Source organism: Bos taurus, chromosome 13 (genome assembly GCF_002263795.3).
Source record: "Bos taurus isolate L1 Dominette 01449 registration number 42190680 breed Hereford chromosome 13, ARS-UCD2.0, whole genome shotgun sequence".
In the NCBI taxonomy this organism is placed as follows: Eukaryota; Metazoa; Chordata; class Mammalia; order Artiodactyla; family Bovidae; genus Bos; species Bos taurus.
The window spans coordinates 61,423,443-61,444,639 of NC_037340.1; the positions used below are offsets into that span (position 1 = coordinate 61,423,443).

The 21,197-nt window shown below is 48.1% G+C and overlaps 1 protein-coding gene across 3 annotated transcripts in view; it reads left to right on the forward strand.

Annotated features, from left to right (window-relative positions):
• TTLL9 (tubulin tyrosine ligase like 9) overlaps nucleotides 1–21,197 on the forward strand; it is a 50,536-nt gene that overhangs the window by 10,314 nt on the left and 19,025 nt on the right. The window contains exons 3-11 of one of the 3 annotated variants that reach the window (XM_059892642.1): nucleotides 75–188; nucleotides 2,255–2,347; nucleotides 7,157–7,236; nucleotides 7,891–8,002; nucleotides 8,699–8,884; nucleotides 17,759–17,827; nucleotides 18,481–18,555; nucleotides 19,687–19,777; nucleotides 20,824–20,864. In XM_059892642.1, the coding sequence (XP_059748625.1) occupies nucleotides 180–188; nucleotides 2,255–2,347; nucleotides 7,157–7,236; nucleotides 7,891–8,002; nucleotides 8,699–8,884; nucleotides 17,759–17,827; nucleotides 18,481–18,555; nucleotides 19,687–19,777; nucleotides 20,824–20,864 (756 nt within the window). In that variant the 5' untranslated portion in view covers nucleotides 75–179. 3 annotated transcript variants of the gene reach the window in all.

Genomic DNA, 21,197 nt, shown 5'->3' on the forward strand with positions numbered 1-21,197 from the left:
GGCAGGCGAATTCCTTACCATTGAACGACCAGGGAAGCCCTTCTAATATCTTTTCCTTTCCACATATATTTTAGAATTATCCTGCAAAAAAATCTCACTAGGATTCTGCTCCCAGGAATCATATTAAATCTGCACACCAATTTGGGAAGAATTGACACATCTACTGAGTCTTCCAATCCATGTACATGGTACGGTTCTCCATTTATTTAGATCTTTGAATTTTTGCTTTTGTAGTTTTCAGTACATAAGTTCTGCACATGTTTTGTTAGATTTGCACCTAAATATGCCTTTTTAAAAAGAACTTGTAAATTGTATTTTTAATTTCAGTGTTCATGTGCTCATTGATAATATATAGAAATATAACTAATTTTTGAATATTCATTTTATATCCTGTGAGCTCACTGATCTCACCTATTAGTTCATGAATTGTTTCTTAGATTCCTTGGGAAGTTTTACATAGTCATCTGCAAAAAGGGACAATTTTCTTTCTTCCTTCCTGATCTACATCACTTTTCTTGCCTTCTTGAATTGTCTAGAACTTCTGGCGCTATGTTGAATAAGAGTAGTGAAAGTGCACATCTTTGATTTTTTTCCTGGGTTCCTCATATGTTCTTCAAATGTGTCCTTAGTCACTCACTGAAACATTTTTATGATGCTTGCTTTAGAAAATTTGTCACATAATTCTAACACATCTGCCATTTTGGCATGGGTATTAGCCACATTGAGATTTTCCTGATTCTTGGTGTGACAAGTGATTTCCAATTGAATCTTGAACATTTGGGATATTAAGCTGTAGAGCTCTGGATCTTGTTTAAACCTATTTTAGGTGACATTTTCTCACCCTGCTCTGGCCAGGGAAGGGGTATGGTACCATCTCATTATTGTCATAATAGGGTAGTCTGGTTTCCCCACTTGGCTTCCACTGACACTTGAGGGTAGAGGGGCTCCTTCTTACTGCTGGGTAGAGTGGGAGTTCTGGCTCCACTAGGCCTCTGCTGATCTCACCCTGGCTGGGAGTGCCTTGTTCCTGCTCCCCACCTGACCTACTCAAACACCACCGGAGGTGCAGCCTCATCACCACTGGGTGGTAGTGAAAGTCCTGCTTCTTTACCAGGCCTCTGTTGACAGTCAACCCAAGGGAGAGGGGTGCCTCCTTACTGCCAGGTGGGGATGGAAGTCCAGGTACATGGTCTCCGCTGTCACAGCAGGTGTGGGCGTCTTCCTACCACCTGCTAGTGATGAAAGTCCCGGCTCCATCTTTGACCTTCTCTGACACCAACCTACCCAGGTTGTTGGGGGGGATGCTGGATGCCTTGTTACAACCTGGCGGGAAGTCTAGATTCCCCGTTCAGCCTTTGCTAAGCCACAGAGTTGGCCAGAGTACAGAAGTTATTGTCTAAGTCTTCCTTTCCTGGTTGGAGAGAGGGGCTTTTATTGGAGCTTTTTCGTCTGTGCCCATTGGTGTTTCAGACTTGCCAGCTTCTTCCTCTCCACATCTGGGACCTATGAGGCAAAAAGATAACCCAGGGAATTTACCACATGCAATTCTTTGGGTCCTGAGATCCTTAGCCAGTCAGTCTGCCTTCTTCTGTCCACCTTTCAGTGTCTTCTTATGTTTGTTTTATATCTAATGTCCTGGGGTCGTAGTTTTCCTGGTAGGAGGAAGAGGGAAAAGTATACCCATTCCATCTTCTCAGATGAGTAACAGAAAGGGAGATTTGCAAATACTTATCACTTAATATGCTTCCCAGGTGGCACAGTGGCAAAGAATCTGCCTGCCAATGCAAAAGACATAGGAGGCATGGTTCAGTCCCTGCGTTGGGAAGATCCTTTGGAGAAGGAAACAGCCACCCACTCCAGTATTCTTGCCTGGAGAATTCCATGGACAGAGGAGCCTGGCGGGCTACAATCAATGGGTCTCGAAGAGTCAGACGTGACTGAGCAACTAAGCACACATATAGCAAACACCATTCGATATAAGAGTTGGCAGTGGCACATGTAAAGCCACCAAACCACAGAAAGCACTGAAGCAAGAGACTGCTATGATTTTTCAATGATTCAAAGATTCTGTAATTCTCAAATTGATTTTTTTAAGTGTTTCATGCTATGATGCTAAATTCTGAAATTTGGTAATTCTGTTTTGGCATTTCCAGGTATGGAATTAACATTTCTTCCTTTTCCTTTTTTCCTATCCCTGGCCCATCTTAGGGAAATAGTTGATTCTGAGCAAATGTTCTCTTGCCTTTTCTTGCAGAGAGCAGAGAGCCTCAATCCGGTTCAAGACCACTCTTATGAATACTCTCATGGACGTCCTTCGCCACAGGCCAGGATGGGTGGAAGTAAAGGAGTAAGATCCCCCCCTCCACCAGCCTCATCTCTCCTTCCCTTTGTCTCTCAGGACCTTGTCTCCCTTTGTTTTTCTCCCAGTTCCCCTGGGTGGCCTCTGGGATTTGTTCCAATTTGACTATGACAGGGGCCAATATTCATTTAGCATCCACAGTGTGTCAAGGGCATTAATGATGCCATCTCTGTCTTATTTAAGCCTCATAACTATCCATAAAGAATGATTATGTTCAGAGATATTACGCTAGTCGATTAAGGTCACACAGAAAGTGTCAGTGTGGGGTTCAAACCCAGTGCAATTAGACTATTCCACAGCCAGTGTCCTATTGATCTCTATGCATCCATCACAGACCCACAGGGTGAATTCTCCCATGATAGCAGGTCCTGGCCTCTTACTAATTCTGTGACCCCTAAACCTACATTTCTTCTTCTACATGGAGCCCTCTGGATACTGAGATGAATAAGCATACAACCCCTGGCACCTAGTAGGTGCTAATGTTAGTGAGGGTTAAGGTGTGGACGCATATAGCAGAGACACAAAGTGAAAGAGGCTTTGACTGACTAGAATTTATTTACCCCTCACCCTGAAGTCCAGATGTAGGAGGTTCAGAGACGGTATGGAAATGTGGGACCCATCTGCTTCCGTCTTTCCACTCTGCTATTCTTTGAATGAGGCCTTCAGCCTCATGATCTGAGGTGAGAGGCTCCTGCACATTCCAAGCAGCAGGAGGTAAGAAGGAGACAAGAAAAGGCATGTCCTACTCTTGAAGGATGCAACTCAGAAGCCTCTCACATTTTACTGGCCAGAACTTAGTCATGTGGCCACAACTAGCTGCAAGGGAATCTGGAAGATGCAAGCTTACATTTTCCCAGGTAAATGTTGAGAATCCTATGACTGTAGGAAAAGGAGAGAATACCTATGAGGGCTGAGGGCAACCAGCTGCCTTGCCAGGGTCCTCAATAAATATTTGTTGTATAACAGTAGCTAAGCCTGCTGGACACTCTTCAGCACTTAACATGCACGACCTCTTTAATAACCCCAGAAAATCTTCCAGTAGGTGCTATTATTATCCCTGTTTTCTTGAGGAGAAAAATTGGACAAAAAGAGTTGAAAAAAAAAAAAACCAAACCATGAGGTCATTCATCTTGTAAGGTTTGCATCTAGTCTAACTGTCTGTAGAATCCCAGGCTCATCCTCCCTGTTCTAGCAGCCTCTTGGTAAATGAAGAAACAAATGAGTGAATAGGTGAATCTATGGTTCCTAATTCCTCGTGCTGGAGTCTAGTAGGGGAGACGGACTTTGACTAAATCACCCCACAAAAAATTTAGAAATTGGCTGTTGGTGGCAAGCTGTGGTGTGGGTAATCTAAGATGGCAGAGTCCTCTCTTTGGTGCTTTGGGTGAATATTACAGTGGTGATGATGGTGTCGTGATAGTGATAGTGGTGATGATAGTGATAGTGGTGATGATGGTGTCATAATAGTGATGGTGATGGTGGTGGTGATGGTGATGATGGTGCTGATGGTGCTGATGGTGTCATGATAGTGATGGTGGTGATGATGGTGTCATGATAGTGATGGTGATGGTGATGGTGATGGTGATGATAATGATGGTGGTGATGATGGTGATGATGGTGATGATAGTGATTGGTGGTGATGATGGTGATGATAGTGATGGTGGTGATGATGGTGATGACGGTGATGGTGGTGATGGTGGTGGTGATGGTGATGATGGTGATGATAGTGATAGTGGTGATAAGGATGATAATAGTGATGGTGGTGATGATGGTGGTGATGATGGTGGTGATGGTGATGGTGGTGATGGTGGTGATTATGGTGGTGATGGTGATGATGGTGCTGATGGTGTCATGATAGTGATGGTGGTGATGATGGTGGTGATGGTGATGATGGTGATGATGGTGTCATGATAGTGATAGTGGTGATGGTGGTGATGATGGTGATGACGGTGATGATAGTGATAGTGGTGATGAGGATGATAATAGTGACGGTGGTGATGATGGTGGTGATGATAATGATGGTGGTGATGATGGTGATGGTGATGGTGATGGTGGTGATGATGATGATAGTGATAGTGGTGATGAGGATGATAATAGTGATGGTGGTGATGATGGTGATGGTGATGGTGGTGATGATGGTGATGGTGATGGTGGTGATGATGGTGATGGTGGTGATGATGATGATGGTGGTGATGGTGGTGGTGATGGTGATGATGGTGATGGTGGTGATGATGGTGGTGATGATGGTGGTGATGGTGATGATGGTGTCATGATAGTGATGGTGGTGATGATGGTGGTGATGGTGATGATGGTGATGATGGTGTCATGATAGTGATGGTGGTGATGGTGATGATGGTGATGATGGTGTCATGATAGTGATAGTGGTGATGGTGGTGATGATGGTGATGATGGTGATGATAGTGATTGGTGGTGATGATGGTGATGATAGTGATGGTGGTGATGATGGTGATGACGGTGATGGTGGTGACGGTGGTGGTGATGGTGATGATGGTGATGATAGTGATAGTGGTGATAAGGATGATAAAGTGATGGTGGTGATGATGGTGGTGATGATAACGATGGTGGTGATGATGGTGATGGTGGTGATGATGGTGGTGATGGTGATGATGGTGATGGTGGTGATGGTGGTGATGATGGTGCTGATGGTGCTGATGGTGCTGATGGTGTCATGATAGTGATGGTGGTGATGATGGTGGTGATGGTGATGATGGTGATGATGGTGTCATGATAGTGATAGTGGTGATGGTGGTGATGATAGTGATGGTGGCGATGATGGTGATGACGGTGATGGTGGTGATGGTGGTGGTGATGGTGATGATGGTGATGATAGTGATAGTAGTGATGAGGATGATAATAGTGATGGTGGTGATGATGGTGGTGATGATAATGATGGTGGTGATGATGGTGATGATGATGGTGGTGATGGTGGTGATGATGGTGGTGATGGTGATGGTGGTGATGATGGTGGTGATGGTGATGATAGTGATGGTGATGATGGTGATGATAGTGATGGTTATGATGGTGATAACAGTGATGGTGGTGATGATGGTGCTGATGATGGCAGCTACAGGGATTTTCCAGCTGTGGATTTTCCTTCTTGGTTCTCTCATGTAGCACACTTATCTTGGAATGAACTTTCCTTCCCTGGATTCTGAAGGACTGGGTGCAGTGGAGAATGAGGCAAGGGAAGTGTATAAGAAAAGGCACTGTCCTGACCTTCCACGTGACCTCAGGCTGCCCCCGTCCCTCCTCAGCCTTGTTCCATGGTCAAGTGGGAAAAGGTCTGAGGGTTTGTCTGGTGCTGATGCTATCTATGTGAGCCCATGAAACGGGCTGTTTCCTGGCTGATCCCAAATAGCCTCAAGAGTCCTCAAATCAAGGGCCAGAGGCCAGGGTGTTTACACCAGACACGGCTCAGTGAATGTGAGGCCTTGTCCTTAGGACCTAAGCTGGAGTCTGGTATTTCCGGACAGAATGAGGCCCCAGTTCAGACCACAAGGCTGTTAGGTCAGAGTTTGGAACAAACGTGGCCAGAGCTGTCCCTTCCCTTGCTTCCCACAAAGAAAGTGGCCATGATGCCTGGAATAGCAGCAACCATCTTGTGACCCTGAGAGGATGAGCATGAAGACATGTTGAGGATGGTAGAATGGGAAGGTAGGAGGACCCTCAATCCCTCTTGGCCTTGTTGAGCAGTTTAATGACTTCCCAGGGAATTGAAGAACAACTTGATTATGATAAACATGAAGATGGTATACAAATGAACAAACTTTTAGGATTAGAAAAGAATCTAAAATCCACACCAAGGTATACAAGGCCCTGCTTGTTAGGCCCTATTCCACTTACAGTGTCATCCCTGACCTTTGTCCCTCCACTCTGGCTTTTCTTCATATCCTTGAATGAGCCCTTTCAACATCAGGACCTCAGTTCCTGCTCTTCTATATCCTGGAACCCTCTCCCCACTGCCCTTGATCTGGCTGTCCCTCCTTACTCTTCAGATATAAGTTGACATATCAGCTCCACAGGGTGGCCTCCACCTAACATAGGTTCCTCAACTGCCCTGCCTCATGGCCTCCAACTGGATTACTCATGGCATGTTTCATAATTCCTCATTAGAGAGTTGCATATTTGTCTCCTTATTTATTTATCTTCCCTACCACCTAGCCAGGTGTTTTTGTTCCCCCTATATCCTTGCACCCAACATTGTCTCTGACACCAAGACAACCTCAACACTTGTCTGTTACATGAATGAATGAATAATGCATTATTTATTCATTCATCCATTATTCATTCACCCAAAACAAATGATTGGTAAGAAAAAAAGGGAAGCACGTTGTCAAAGGAAATAGACAAGAGTGGTTCTATCCACAGAGTTTGGACTCTGGAGCATGATGGCCTGAGTTCCAATCCTGCTCTGCCACTTAATAGATTAGTTTCTTAACCTCTCTGTGCCTCAGTTTCTTCATCTTTAAAATGGACATAATAACAGAACCTAATATGTATATATACATTTACTGTGTATATTTGTGTATTCATACATGGCATGTGCCAACAATGCCATGTGCCATGTATGAATACACACATATATCCATAGTAAAACTATAAAGACACTCATAGATATGATTCCAAGTTCGGGCTAATGGCTTCTTTTGAGACAAGAGAATAAGAGGTACAATCAAGCAGGGATATACATGGGGCTCTGGTTATATCTAATTTTTTTACTAAAAAACTTGAAAGTAACCAAGGTGTTTTATTTCTTGTCACTTATGGCTTTTTCAGGCATCTCCTCTGTGTATCCTGCTCTGCTATGTGAATTCGGTAGCTCCGTCTAGATTCCTGTCCCCCTCTCTGGCATGGTGGTGAGAAATGGGTCAGAATTTGGAGGCAGGCAGGCTTGGGTGTGAGTCCCGAGGCTGCCCTGTCCTCAGTGAGCAAGGCTGTCCCCATCTTAGGGCTCCAGGCATGATCACAGCACTTTGTGGACTGCTTTGAGGAGTCAGTGAAAGGACAGCTTTTTGAACTGGGAAGGGCTTACACATGTGATCTAATTCCACTGCTTGGTAATGTGGATTCAGAGGTGGCTATGTGGATGCTTCTAGGACCCCAGCAGTTAGCACGAGCAGGTGAGGTTGGCAGGTTGTCGTGGACCATGTAGCATAGTGGGGACTGTGATCTGGAGAGGGTGTGTCCTGTCTATGGTGATGAGTGCTGGGGGACAGAGGCATCTGGGATCAGTATGGCCAGATCTGAGATCTGCTGATTGTTCAAAGGAAGCCAGCAGCCTGGATTTTTGTAGGAACATTTCTGTAGTTTTCACTCTCACAAGCCTGTAGTTTTCTCAGGCCTCACCAAGTACATGGTGGGCAGCGGCGGCCCAAAACCTCCTTGAGACTCCCGAAGGGCACACATCTGCTCACTCCTCAGCTGCACCTCCCCGGGCCCCAGATCCCACCCCAGATCCCCTGCAGTGCTGAGGTCCTCAGTCCTAACTTCTGTCCCACCCCCACCTCCAGCGAAGGGGAGTGGGATTTTTACTGGTGTGATGTCAGCTGGCTTCGGGAGAACTTTGACCATACCTACATGGGCGAGCACGTGCGGATCAGTCACTTCCGGAACCACTACGAGGTGAGCCGGGTGGGCTTGGAGACTGGGCATGGCAATGAGCAGCAGCTGGCTAGGAACACAGGGACGAGAATGGAGAAGTATAAGGGAATTTGGAGCTGCATGCCAGGTGTGGGGTATGTGCACTAGATCCATGATGAGCTAGTGTGAGGCAGCAGGGATCTCAGACCTGAGGAACAGACTGCCCTGGGGAGGGGCTTGAGGTCATGGGCTAGCTGGCCTCTGGTGCAAAGGAGGAGCAAGCAGGATGCTTGAGGGATTGTGTGATTTCAGGATGAGGCAAGTTGATCTGTTTGGAGTCTAGAGATGGGAAGGAAGAAATGGGAGGAACCAGACCATAAAGATGGGACGGGCAGGAGCTGGGGAACAAAGGTGGGAGATTTGAAAAGGTTAGTTTAGCTTAGCAGTTAGAACAAGAACTTTGGAGTCAGACAGGCCCAGATCAAACCCCGCCTGTGCTGCCTGTTATCTGGATAGCTCTGGGCAACTGACAACCTTTCTGAGCCTCAGTTTCTCTGGCTGCCTAGTTAGGATCATTATAGACTGGCAGACTCTCAGTCAAAGTTGCTCTTACTGTTATTCTTACCTTGCAAAGAATGGGTCTGCTGAGGGCCGCAGCTGGTGGGATGCTGGGGTTGGGAGGTGGACAGGGCAGTGAGCATGAGCACCAGTGACCTGCTTGCCAATCTTGCCGCCCAGCTCACCCGCAAGAACTACATGGTGAAGAACCTGAAGCGGTTCCGGAAACAACTGGAGCGTGAGGCAGGAAAGCTGGAGGCAGCCAAGTGCGACTTCTTCCCCAAAACCTTTGAGATGCCCTGCGAGTATCACCTGTTTGTGGAGGAGTTTCGCAAAAACCCAGGCATCACCTGGATCATGAAGCCTGTGAGTGCCAGTGCTGAGGCCTGGGGGTCGGGGCATCCTAGGCACTGGAGCAGGGCTCCTTCACTGGCACATGTCTGGACAGGACTCTGCCTGGGAATTCAGCCTTAGATGCACCATCTGATTTTCCCTAAAGGGCTGACAACATCTCCTCTCTGCAGTGTGTGGACTCAGCACCTGTGACTGCTGGTACACAGTATATGCTCAGTAAATGTATAGTAGATGCTCAACAGATGTTCACTAGATAAACAAGTGAGCCTTAGGACCCCAAGGCAGGGAACCCAGAGAAATCGCTTACTGATTTGAATGAAAACAATGGCCAGGCTGTGAGAAGGGCTTTGCTTGCGTTGTCCAGGTTCTCATGATGGCCTTTGGGAGGAGGTATTATCTGCCCTGTTTTAAAGATGAGGAGCCTGAGACCTATTTATTCAGGCATCCCACACATGCTCTTTGAGCACCTGCTATGTGCCAGGCACAGAACTGGATGGTGGGGAGATAACTCTCAGGTAGAGGACACATGTGTGGTTACAGCTGTGGCAAGTGTTGATCAGGAGAATGGTGCCAGCAGAGGAAACAGCAGGAGGACTTCCTCCAGTCCTTCAGCAGGCTTCTCTGGAGAAGTGAGAGATTGGGCTCTGAGGCCAAACCCTTAGGTTCAAATATTAGCTGTGCCACCTGCTAGCTGTGTGACCTCAGGCAGATTACTTAACTTCTCCGAGTCCTGGTTTCCCCATCTGGAAAGTGAGAATCACTATAGCACCTATCGATTGCATAATGTTGTTGTGTCACTAAATGGGTTAACAAAAGTACAGCACATCTTAGGTCCTCACTGAATGATAGTTGTTGTCGTTGTAAGAATTAGTATTCAAAAATGAAAGGAAACAAATTTAAAAGAAAAAGAATTGAGCTTTAATCTGAAGGATACAGAGGAGTCAGCCTGGAGAAGGGCGGAGGTCGGAGCAGTCCGAGAGGAGGGAACTGCAAGCACAAAGGCCTTGCATCTGGAGGGAGTCCTTGGGGGGATCAAGAAAAAAGAGGAAGGCAAGGGTGCCAGAGCTCCTGTCAGCCCCTCAGCCCTTCCTCATACCAGGGCTGGACTCTCAAAACGATGCCACCATAACCTTGAATGGCATTATCAGAGCTCCCCAATATTTTCTGGATTTGGGAACATGCTGGGCCCCAGGAAGGGAGCTGGGGGTGGGGTAGGGAGGGGGCAGTCCTTCTTGTGGCTGAGGACAGGCTAGTGTTGGCTGATACAGATTTAGCTAATATCACAGGTACACGGCACTAGTGGTAAAGAACCTGCCTGCCAGTGCCGGAGACACAGGTTCAGTCCCTGGGTTGGGAAGACCCCCTGGAGGAGGGCATGGCAACTCACTCCAGTACTCTTGCCTGGAGAATCCCATGGACAGAGGAGCCTGGAGGCTACAGTCCATGGGGTCACAAAGAGCCGGACACGACTGAAGCGACATAGGCACACGCACGTGAATGGAGGGGAAACTGACAAAAAACAATGGATGCTCCCAAAGGGGACTGAGCCAGGATTTACTCAGGCCTCTTGATGTGTGGCTGGAAGGCTCATCCCCCTCCCTGGGAGAAGGGAAGGCCAGCGAGAAAGGCTTGGAAGGGTGTTAAGCAGAGAAACACTGCAACCCACTGGGGCGGATCCCAGTTCCCAATATTATCTTCTCAGACACATGGTAATTTGTGCTAATTGGGAACAAGCAACTGCACATTAAGTTGATTCCTTTCCCAGCCCCCGGCCTTTGTTAGCAGCAGACACAACGACAGCTGTAATTAAGAGGAGGAATCTTGGCTTCATGTTTGTGTGTGTGTGTGTGTGTGTCTCCTCTCTCCTGAATCGCTGAGGCTCCCTGTCTAGGGTGTGGGGCGTGGAGAGTGGGTGCTTCTAGTCAGAAGCCTGGGTTCTAATTCTGAGCCACCACTTATGAGCTGTGTGGCCCTGAGCAGGTGACTCAACCCCCCTAAGTCCATTTCTTCATCTGTAAAATGGCCTTAATGGACATACCTGCCTTACAGGGTCATGAGATAATTGAAGTTACATGGGTTGTATACATGAATTGTATAAGCTGTATAAAGTGCTTCGCACTTAGGTGCCCAATAATTGACCATTTTATTGTTATTTCACAGAGTCCAGGCAACACCATTTCTTCCCCCTGCCCCTGAGGAGCACTGGGTCCATGCTTCCCAAATTTGGATGTGCTCACAAATCCTTGGGGATCTGGTTAAAGTGCAGAACCCCTCTCAGCAGGTCTGGATGAGAGTTCAGAATCTGCATTGTTAACCACTCACGGTGATGCCACTGGGGCTGGTTCACAGACAACACTTTGAGTAATGAGACTGTAGAGAAGTAATTCTCACACGTGAGTATCCTCTGGAGAGTTGATTGAAGCACCCACTCTACTGGATTCAGTTAGGCCTGGTGTGGGGCCTGAGAATCTGCATTCCTAACAAATTCCCAAATGGGGCAGTTAGGACTTGCCAAGGAAATAGAACCATTAGGGTGTATGTGTGTGTGTGTGTGTGTGTGTGTGTGTGTGTGTATGTAAGGAATTAGTTCATGAGATATTGTGGGGGCTGGTAAATCTAAACTGTGGTGACAGAAAGCTCAGGCAGGATTTCTGTTACAGTCCTGCAGCAAAATTGTTCTTTTTCCAGAACCCTCGGGTTTTGCTCTTAAGTTCTCATCTGAATGAGTGAAGCTCACCCACATCATCCAGAATGATATTCTGTACTTAAAGTCTACTGATTGTAGATATTAATCACATCTAAAAAATGTCTTCTTAGCAGCATCTAGACAAACGTTTGACCGAACGACTGGGCAGCGTTGCCCAGCCAAGCTGACACACGAAATTAACCATCGCACTGGGTTATAAGGGTGCTACTGGTCTGGGTGCCACACTCTGAGAACCAGTGGGCCAGATCATTAGTTCTGGGATCCTGTTGTTTGGATCCCTTTGGTGTTGAGAAATGTTAAAAAATAGGACATTGCCCTAAATTTGGAAATTAGAGGGAGAAAGCCCCTCGAATCCCTCTGTTCTCACAAGGCCTGCCTTTGTGACCCAGCCAGTTGTCATCCACTCATATACCAGGTTTTTCACATCGTTGCTGTGGCCAGGCCAGGTCGGGCAGCGACCAACCTGCATTTCCTTCCAATGTCTCCTGTGCACGGTTCCCTGGGGCCTGCGAGCCTTCATCTTCCTTTTCAGTGGGGGCAGCGCAGGCTTGGAAGGAGAAGGTTGAACTGAGTCAAAAGGGAGCAGACATCCCCCTCGTGTCAGCCTACTACATCCACCTGCCAATGCAGGAGACACAGGAGATATGGGTTCGATCCCTGGGTTGGGAAGATCCCCTGGAGGAGGGCATGGCAACCCACTCCAGTATTCTTACCTGGAGAATCCCATGGACAGAGGAGGCTGGTGGGATACAGTCCATGAGGTTGCAAAGAACTGGACACGATTTAGTGCACACTTACAGGGATCTGTCTTCCCATCCCATCAGTCTAGTGTATAAATCACCTCAATCCAAACTTTTTTCCACCTAGGCACTCTCTCTCTCCCACCAGCCCAGGCCCTCTGCATTAACAAGGAAATGAACAGGACCCAGCTCACGGGGACCATGCTTGCTCCTCCAGCCTCCCTTGTGTGGCTGGGAGGGCAGATGCTAGCACTCAGGGCCCTGTCTGTCAGTCTCTCTGTGTGTCCACAAAGAGACTTAGTGGTCTGACACTTTACTAAGGGCTGTGAGCATCTGGGGCGACCACTGGGCTGTTCTGGGCTTTGGGGGCCTCTGTCCAAACTATAGGATGGTAAAAATCGAGTTTTAACATTTTCTTATGTGGGTTTACCCCAACCAGGGCTTCTCACACTTTTTCACTGAACTCTCCCAAGAGTTGGGGTGTTTGGGATGGCAGGTAACAGAAAGCCCCAACTCACAGCAGCTCAGACAAGGAGGCACGGGTTCTGAACTGTTCTCATGCCTCGTGTCTCTTTAGCATCTGGTGAAGTGTGTGGACCCCATCACAGGACAGGGTTTTTAGAAGCCTGGCATAGAGGGTGTCTGACTGTAAAAGAAAGCAACTATGCTGTAAAACAGTCACCAACTGTGTTAGTCTGGGTCCTCTGAGAAATAGACGCCAAGACAAGATTCAACAGGCCAGAGTGTGGCCTGTGGGACAAGGGGGAGGGAGCCGGGAGAGGCTAGGGGTGCTGATACCCCACCACGTCTGACCCCAGTGAGGGAGAGAGTGAAGGAAGGGTGGCTGAGGGGAGCTCAGCGAGGCCTCAAGCCCAATTTGTTGTCAGAAGTCCCTTGTGTCCCAGGAGTGGGCCAGCCTTCGTGTCCCTGCATCCTCATCGCTGGCCTGGCCAACAGGGCTGGGCTTCACTGCAGTCCTGCAGTCAGAGTCCTGTGGGCACTTCTCACCGGGCAGCCACAAACTATTAACACATTCCTTATGCTGCAGGAGTATATGTGCTGTCCATTAACAATTAAAGAGAGTCTAGCAGCAGGCCCGATTGTTACCATAATTTCGAGGTTGTAACGAGTATAAACAGTATTTGGAGACAGTTGTAATGCGATATGAAAATAACTGTGATTTCTTTTGAGACCCAAATCACAGGCCTGGCTAACACTGTTAGGATTTCATGCCTGCATTTATAACGGAAGGAAACATGAAAATCTAGTCATGGGTTAATGAAAATAAAGATGAAAAATTTTCCTCATTCAAATTTACAGACCCCAGGGAATTTCCTTTGATGATGGAAGGTCGAATCCAGAGTTGGTTCGTTAGGCTGTTCTACATTATCATCTACTCCCAGTTCAGTGGGCTGACTGCTCCTCTCAGTCACAACAAGGCTGCTGCAGCCCTAACCCACCCCCTCACATCTCCACCTGCCACGGGAATAAGGGAATACCCTGGTTTTGTGGCCTTTAGAAGAAGACACAAATTCCCAGAAGTCACCACGGCAGACTTCCTTCCCCTGGCATCTTGCCAGCTCACACCTGAACCAATCATGTGGCAGAGGCATGGAACCACTCTGAGAGCTCAGACCTCCCCAGAGGGCAGGGCCACAGGGAAGAGGAGACCCAAATGGGGTTCCATTGGCAAGGAAAGAGAATGGTTGCTGGGGAGACCACCAACCACATCTGCAACACCCACTGAATATGACCCCTGATGAATGGCCCCCAGGGGCATAGCAGGGGGAGGGAGGGGGTGAAGGGCTGTGAGTGGCTGCAGATCAGATCAGATCAGATCAGTCGCTCAGTCATGTCCGACTCTTTGCAACCCCATGAATCGCAGCATGCCAGGCCTCCCTGTCCATCACCAACTCCCGGAGTTCACTCAGACTCATGTCCATCGAGTCAGTGATGCCATCCAGCCATCTCATCCTCTGTCGTCCCCTTTTCCTCTTGCCCCCAATCCCTCCCAGCATCACAGTCTTTTCCAATGAGTCAACTCTTCGCATGAGGTGGCCAAAGTACTGAAGTTTCAGCTTTAGCATCATTCCTTCCAAAGAAATCCCAGGGCTGATCTCCTTCAGAATGGACTGGTTGGATCTCCTTGCAGTCCAAGGGACTCTCAAGAGTCTTCTTCAACACCACAGTTCAAAAGCATCAATTCTTTGGCGTTCAGCTTTCTTCACAGTCCAACTCTCACATCCATACATGACCACAGGAAAAACCATAGCCTTGGCTAGACGAACCCTTGTTGGCGAAGTAATGTCTCTGCTTTTGAATATGCTATCTAGGTTGGTCATAACTTTCCTTCCAAGGAGTAAGCGTCTTTTAATTTCATGGCTGCAGTAACCATCTGCAGTGATTTTGGAGCCCAGAAAAATAAAGTCTGACACTGTTTCCACTGTTCCCCATCTATTTCCCATGAAGTGATGGGGCCAGATGCCATGATCTTCGTTTTCTGAATGTTGAGCTTTAAGCCAACTTTTTCACTCTCCACTTTCACCTTCATCAAGAGGCTTTTTAGTTCCTCTTCACTTTCTGCCATAAGGGTGGTGTCATCTGCATATCTGAGGTTATTGATTTTTCTCCCGGCAATCTTGATTCCAGCTTGTGTTTCTTCCAGTCCAGCGTTTCTCATGATGTACTCTGCATATAAGTTAAATAAGCAGGGTGACAATATACAGCCTTGACGAACTCCTTTTCCTATTTGGAACCAGTCTGTTGTTCCATGTCCAGTTCTAACTGTTGCTTCCTGACCTGCATACAGATTTCTCAAGAGGCAGATCAGGTGGTCTGGTATTCCCATCTCTTTCAGAATTTTCCACAGTTGATTGTGATCCACACAGTCAAAGGCTTTGGCATAATCAATAAAGCAGAAATAGATGTTTTTCTGGAACTCTCTTGCTTTTTCCATGATCCAGTGGATGTTGGCAATTTGATCTCTGGCTCCTCTGCCTTTTCTAAAACCAGCTTGAACATCAGGAAGTTCATGGTTCACATATTGCTGAAGCCTGGCTTGGAGAATTTTGAGCATTACTTTACTAGCGTGTGAGATGAGTGCAATTGTGCGGTAGTTTGAGTATTCTTTGGCATTGCCTTTCTTTGGGATTGGAATGAAAACTGACCTTTTCCAGTCTGTGAGTGGCTGCAGGTGATACAAAATCAAACGGGTTCATTTTAGTAATCCACTTGTATTGTTTTCCAATCAAAAACATGAAAGTGAAAGTGAAAGTCATTCAGTCGTGTCCAACTCTTTGTGACCCCCATGGACTGTAGAGTTCATGGAATTCTTCAGGCCAGAATACTGGAGTGGGTAGCCTTTCCCTTCTCCAGGGGATCTTCCCAACCTAGGGATTGAACCCAGGTCTCCCACATTGCAGGTGGATTTTTTACCAACTGAGCCACAAGGGAAGCCCAATCAATAGCATATCTTTAAATAAAAATACCATAAAAATATCTTCTTCCCGATTCATCAGGTAACACTGATGCTCCCAGAAGTGACACCATGTTTATCACCTAATTCTGCATACTCCCTCACATTTTGCAGGAGCTGAGTGAGCACTAGGCTTGTGAAACAGATTTAACAAGCCTGGATTTGTCACCTACAAGCTAGGTAACTTTGAGCAGAGGGCTTGACTTCTCTGTCCCTTGGTTTCCTTGGCTGCAAAATGGGGATATTAATGCCTACATACAAGTTTTTTGAAACGCTTTAATGAGGACTTGAGTGTGAAACCTGTGTGCCTGGTTCATCGCTGAGACATATTAGCTGCTAACATCATTGTTAGGAACTGTTCCCCTAAATTTTGGTTTCTGTTGCTTCATTCCAAACTCAGAGGCTTGAAACAACAGTCATCTCTGATGTAGCTCACAAGCCTCCAAGCTGGGCTTGTGGCTGCTCCAGCATTTTTCAAGGCAGCTTTACCGAGGGCTGGAGAATTTACTGCCAAGCTGGCTCACTAGCTCAGCTGGCAAGTTGGTACTGGCTGCTGGCCGGGAGCTCAGCCAGGGTTGAGGGCTAGAAGACTCAGTTGCCCTTCACATGGGCCTCTCCATGTGCCCTGAACTTCCTCACAGCATGGTGGCTGGGTTCCCAGGGTGACCATCCTCCAAGAGAAAGCGTGTGGAAGCTGTGCTGCGTTTTATGACCTAGTATTGAAACTCACACAGGATCGCTTCTGCTGTACATAAAAATAGCTGAGACAGTCCTATAGGCTCACATAGATTCAAGGAGAAGGGACAGCTATTTCTGCTCTTGATGGAAGGTGCAGGGTAATAAGGTTGTGGAAGACATATGGGACTGGGAATATCATGATTGCTTTTGGAAATAACAGTCCGGCAGGCTAGATATTAGATGATTTCCAGTCTCAACCACCCTGATAAATCACCATGCAGGAAGTTTATTCTCCACTCTTTAGGATTCTTCCCTTAGGAGGATATCTTCTGGAATAGGCATGTCAGTGACAGCTCTGTCCATCTCACACTGTATAAAGAGCTTCTCTTTAACCAGCTGGGCCATGCTCCAAGAAGATGAGAACGAAATGAGAATTTGCACAGGCTGGGTGCATTTATGCTGGAGAAAAACGACTCTGGGTCACCTGCTCAATGGCTGCAAATAATTAAAAAAGGCTGTTCTGGGGTCTAGAAGTCAGATTTGTTCTAGGAGGCCCTTGAGGCCAGTACCAGGCAGATAGATTTTAGCCCAACACAGATTAAGCTGTGAAAGTCCATGAGGTCTAGGTTATTGCTATAGCATAAAGCCAAGCACACCTATTACGTACCTGTTGGATGACTGCCTAATACAGCTATCCTGCCATGGAATGGGCTATCTAGGGGCAGGGGAGGGTAGTGAGCTCCCTGGCTTTGTGAATGTGCAAGGTCAGGCAGGTGACCTGTAGAGGGATGTCGCAGAGTGGGCAATGTCTTTGGTGCCTCCTGCTCTGCATGATGTTAAAGATACTCCCAACCCTGAGACTCTGAAGCTTTGAATTATCTATACTGGAATTCAGTAAAGGCAGACTGACTTCAGTATTAGCTGAAGCAAAATCTAATTAGGAAGGCAAATTGATTTCCAAAAAAAGAATTGGATGATATGTTCCCAGGACTGTTAGAAATGGCTTTTTAATTGTCTGCTCCTTTGTATTATTCATGCAATTGTGTGCCTTTGTGAACCAAGTCTCTCACTTTCTTCCCTACTTCCCTCCCTCCCACCCGCCAGACTTAACACCTTCTCTGTCCCAACCCCTTCAAGGCTGCACTGGGCCAATCCTTGGGGACAGCTGCGAGGCCCACAAAGGAGTTGGAGTCAGAGAAATGCTGGGGAAGGGCCCCAGGTCCAGGGGCCCATAGGGAACCACATGGAGCTAAAAGCCAATCTTTCTGCCCTCACCCCCACCTCAGGTAGCCCGGTCACAGGGGAAGGGCATCTTCCTCTTCCGGAGGCTGAAGGACATCATGGACTGGAAGAAGGTGAGCTTACCTCTCCCCCTTCCTCCCCACACCCTCCTTTGCCCCCTTGCAAGGATCAGGGGCCCCTCCTCCTCACACTCAATGCTCGGAGGGCTGGCAAAGGAGCTCTGCCCACAGGCCTGCCCATGGGTGCAGGGTCTCTGGAGCCAAATTGCCTGGGTTCAAATCCTGACCTTACTACTTCTTAGCTGTGTGAGCTTGGGCAAGTTATTTCACTTTTTGGTGCTCCCAGTAAATCAGGATAGTAAAGTACCCGTTGAAGATAGGATGAGTTAGTGTGTCTAAGAGAACAGTACGCTCTTTTCCTGGGCCTCTGACTCATCTGGCTGGGGGAGTTTGGCTAATTGTTCCTCCGGCTCCTGGACTAAGCCTGAAGCAGCCCTCTCCCTGCCCCCCAACCCAAGCCTGTCTTGGTGCAGGAATCTGTATAATAGAAATGCTGGCCCACCCTGTCTCCACCGTTCAGCAGCTCTGTGGTCTTGGGGAAAGCGCCGAACCCCTCTGAACCTGAAAGATGGTAATGGTGCAGGCTGCGTGACAGGAGCAGGCTGTCACCACCTGTGCCTACTGTGCCAGTGGGCTCGCAGCAGGGGCACAATAAACGAATTGCCCCTCCTCACTGTGTGTCCCTGTTCCTCCCATGAAACTGTCAGGGCACCGCTGGGAAGAAGCTCACCAGCCTGGAGGCCCAGCCGGCCCGAAACACTGTCAACCCCTCTGGAAGCCATGTGAGTATAGGTGTGGGTGGCCCTGGACCCCAGAAAGAGAAGAACTGGCAGTTTTGATGGAGAAGCAAATCTTCAGGGTGGGGGAGATGGTAGATGTAGAAAATTCTGCCCTTGGGCCCAGATGACCTCACCAAGCATGTGACATTTGCCCTGGGGCCTCACAAGGTTACCGTGAAGGGGACAATGGGTGGGAAAGGGCTTTGCAGATGGTGAGGTGAAAAGGCCTGAATTGGGCTGGCTGCAAAGAATCCGCAGGAAGAGAAGGGAGAGGAATGTCCTTGGAGGCCCGGGTGATACTCCAGCAGCACCATCAATGGGACTTTCTCCAGTGGGGGGAATGGCACACGCTCGTGCTCTCTAATGTCCTGACCATTAGTGACATGTTAATATCCAGACAATGGAAATGAGGCTAGGGCAACTTGAAAGGCTGGACTTTTAATTTATTTCCTCTTTGACTATGATAAAATATACATAAAAATTTTCAGTTTAGCCTTATTCAAGTGTGCAATTCAATGGCATTAAGTACATTCATAGTTTTGTGCAAACTGTGTTCCATTTCTGGAACTTTTTCATCTTCCCCAGCTGAACCTTGTACCCATTAAACACTAACTCCTGCCCCGCTGCCCCCAACCCCTGACAGCCGCCTTCCTACCTTCTGTCTCAGAATTTCACTACTCTCACCTCGTGGAAGTGGAATCAGACAAGATTTGTCCGTTTAGGTCTGGCTTATTTCACTTAGCATGATGCCTCTGAATTTCATCCTTACTGTCACATGTAATATCATTTCCTTTTAATCAATTTAAAATATAAATGTACATAGCCACATGTGACTGGTAGCTGCCTTATTGGACAGCATAGATTTGGATGTTAAATGCCCAGGCTCTGGGCCCAGCCTGTGTGAGACGACTTCCCAGCTGTACCACCCATCAGCTGTGTGACCTTGGGCAAGTCACTCCCCCTCTCTGTGCTTCAGTTTCTCATCTATAAAATGGTGATAACATTAGTACTTTCCTGACAGGGTTGATCTGAGGATCAGATCATATACCCAAAGTAGAGTGCCTAACACAGTGCCTCTTACACAGGAAATGCTCCCCCCCCAAAAATGTTAATAACAATTATTGTTACAACTAGGACACAAGAAGTTCTGATGACCAGAAAGATGAAATTCCCGTGGAGAACTATGTAGCTCAGCGTTACATCGAAAATCCCTACTTGATAGGAGGTGAGATGTGCGTCTCTGCTCCCTGCCCTTCTACAGGATGGTTGGTTGGTTAGTCAGTCAACAAGCCTGGATCAGCAGCCAGTCATGGGCTCAGCCTGCTGCCAGGCATGATTGGATGCAAAGATGGAACCCTGTCCTGCAGGGTCTTGACCAAGAGGGGCCAGTGCTCTGAAGGGGCCCCATGGAATAGCATTAATATCACTTGCCCCCTCTCACTTCCTCAGGCATTGTCCTTCCTTGGGGACTTCCGTGGGTCTCTCCTCCGCCCCTCCCTCCCCCAGTGACCCCCATCCTCTTCATGACTTTAATCACCACCCAGATCCCGTGACTCCCAGATTTCTGTCTCCGGCTGAGACCTTGCTCCACACCACAGACCCTGATGTCCCACAGTCTGTGACATGCCCTTGCGAGCATCTCTCTGCAGCTCAAACCCAACAAGACTAAAATCCAGCCTTGTCCTCCCCTTACCATCTGGCTCACCCCTCAGCCTCCCTACCTGGGGACAGAACTGTCCTCCCCTCACCAAGCCAGAAGGTGGAGACTATTCTGGAAACGTCCCTCTCTTCTCCTCCCACATATGGTTCTTCATCAAGGCTCCACGCAGCTCTTGAACCTGGCTGGCCGCCTCCATACCCAGTTCTGGCCACAGACCTCTCCTTCCTCGCTGACGCCCATGGCTCTGGTCCCCTTTGCTCTATTCCACACACAGTCGCCAGGGGGGTCAGACACCCCTCAGTGGCTTCCCATGGTTGCTGGAACAAGACCCCAAAACTGCTCAGAAACCGGCCCCTGCTGACCTCACTGATCTTGTCTCCTTGCACTCTGCCCTTGGACCAAGCCCCCTTTGTCCCCTCTGAAACTCTGTTCAGGCAGCGCCTCCCGCCTGAAGGCCCCACCTACTCTGGGCTAGGCAGGCACGTGGCACCTCCTGTGGTTTTATTGGGATTCACATTGGCCTGTCCACTGCCATCTCCCACAAACCTAGCTCGGCACTGGACACACCATCGGTATTTGTTATGCCAATTCATTCTCCCCTTGCTTGACAGGCCGCAAGTTTGACCTGCGTGTCTACGTGCTGGTGATGTCGGTGAGTGACCAAGACAGGTGCTCTCTCCTAGGGGCGGGGGCGGGGCAGCTGGCCCAGGGGACAGGACAGCCATTCTGGGGGCACCCGTGTGAGCTGTCTGGTTTTACCTGCCTGGGAGACCCCAGGGGGTGGTCAACCGATCCAAGCTTGGCCATCTCAGAGGCCGCAGTATCTGGATCATCTCTGCCTTCCTTCTCCGTTCAGTCATCCGTGGTAACCACAGCCAACATTTATTGAGCACCTACTAAGTACCAGGCCCAGTATTTAGCAGATTTTCTTTCTTTCAGTCCTTCTAATTAACCAGGGAGGTAGGTTCTTTTGTTTGCTTCATTT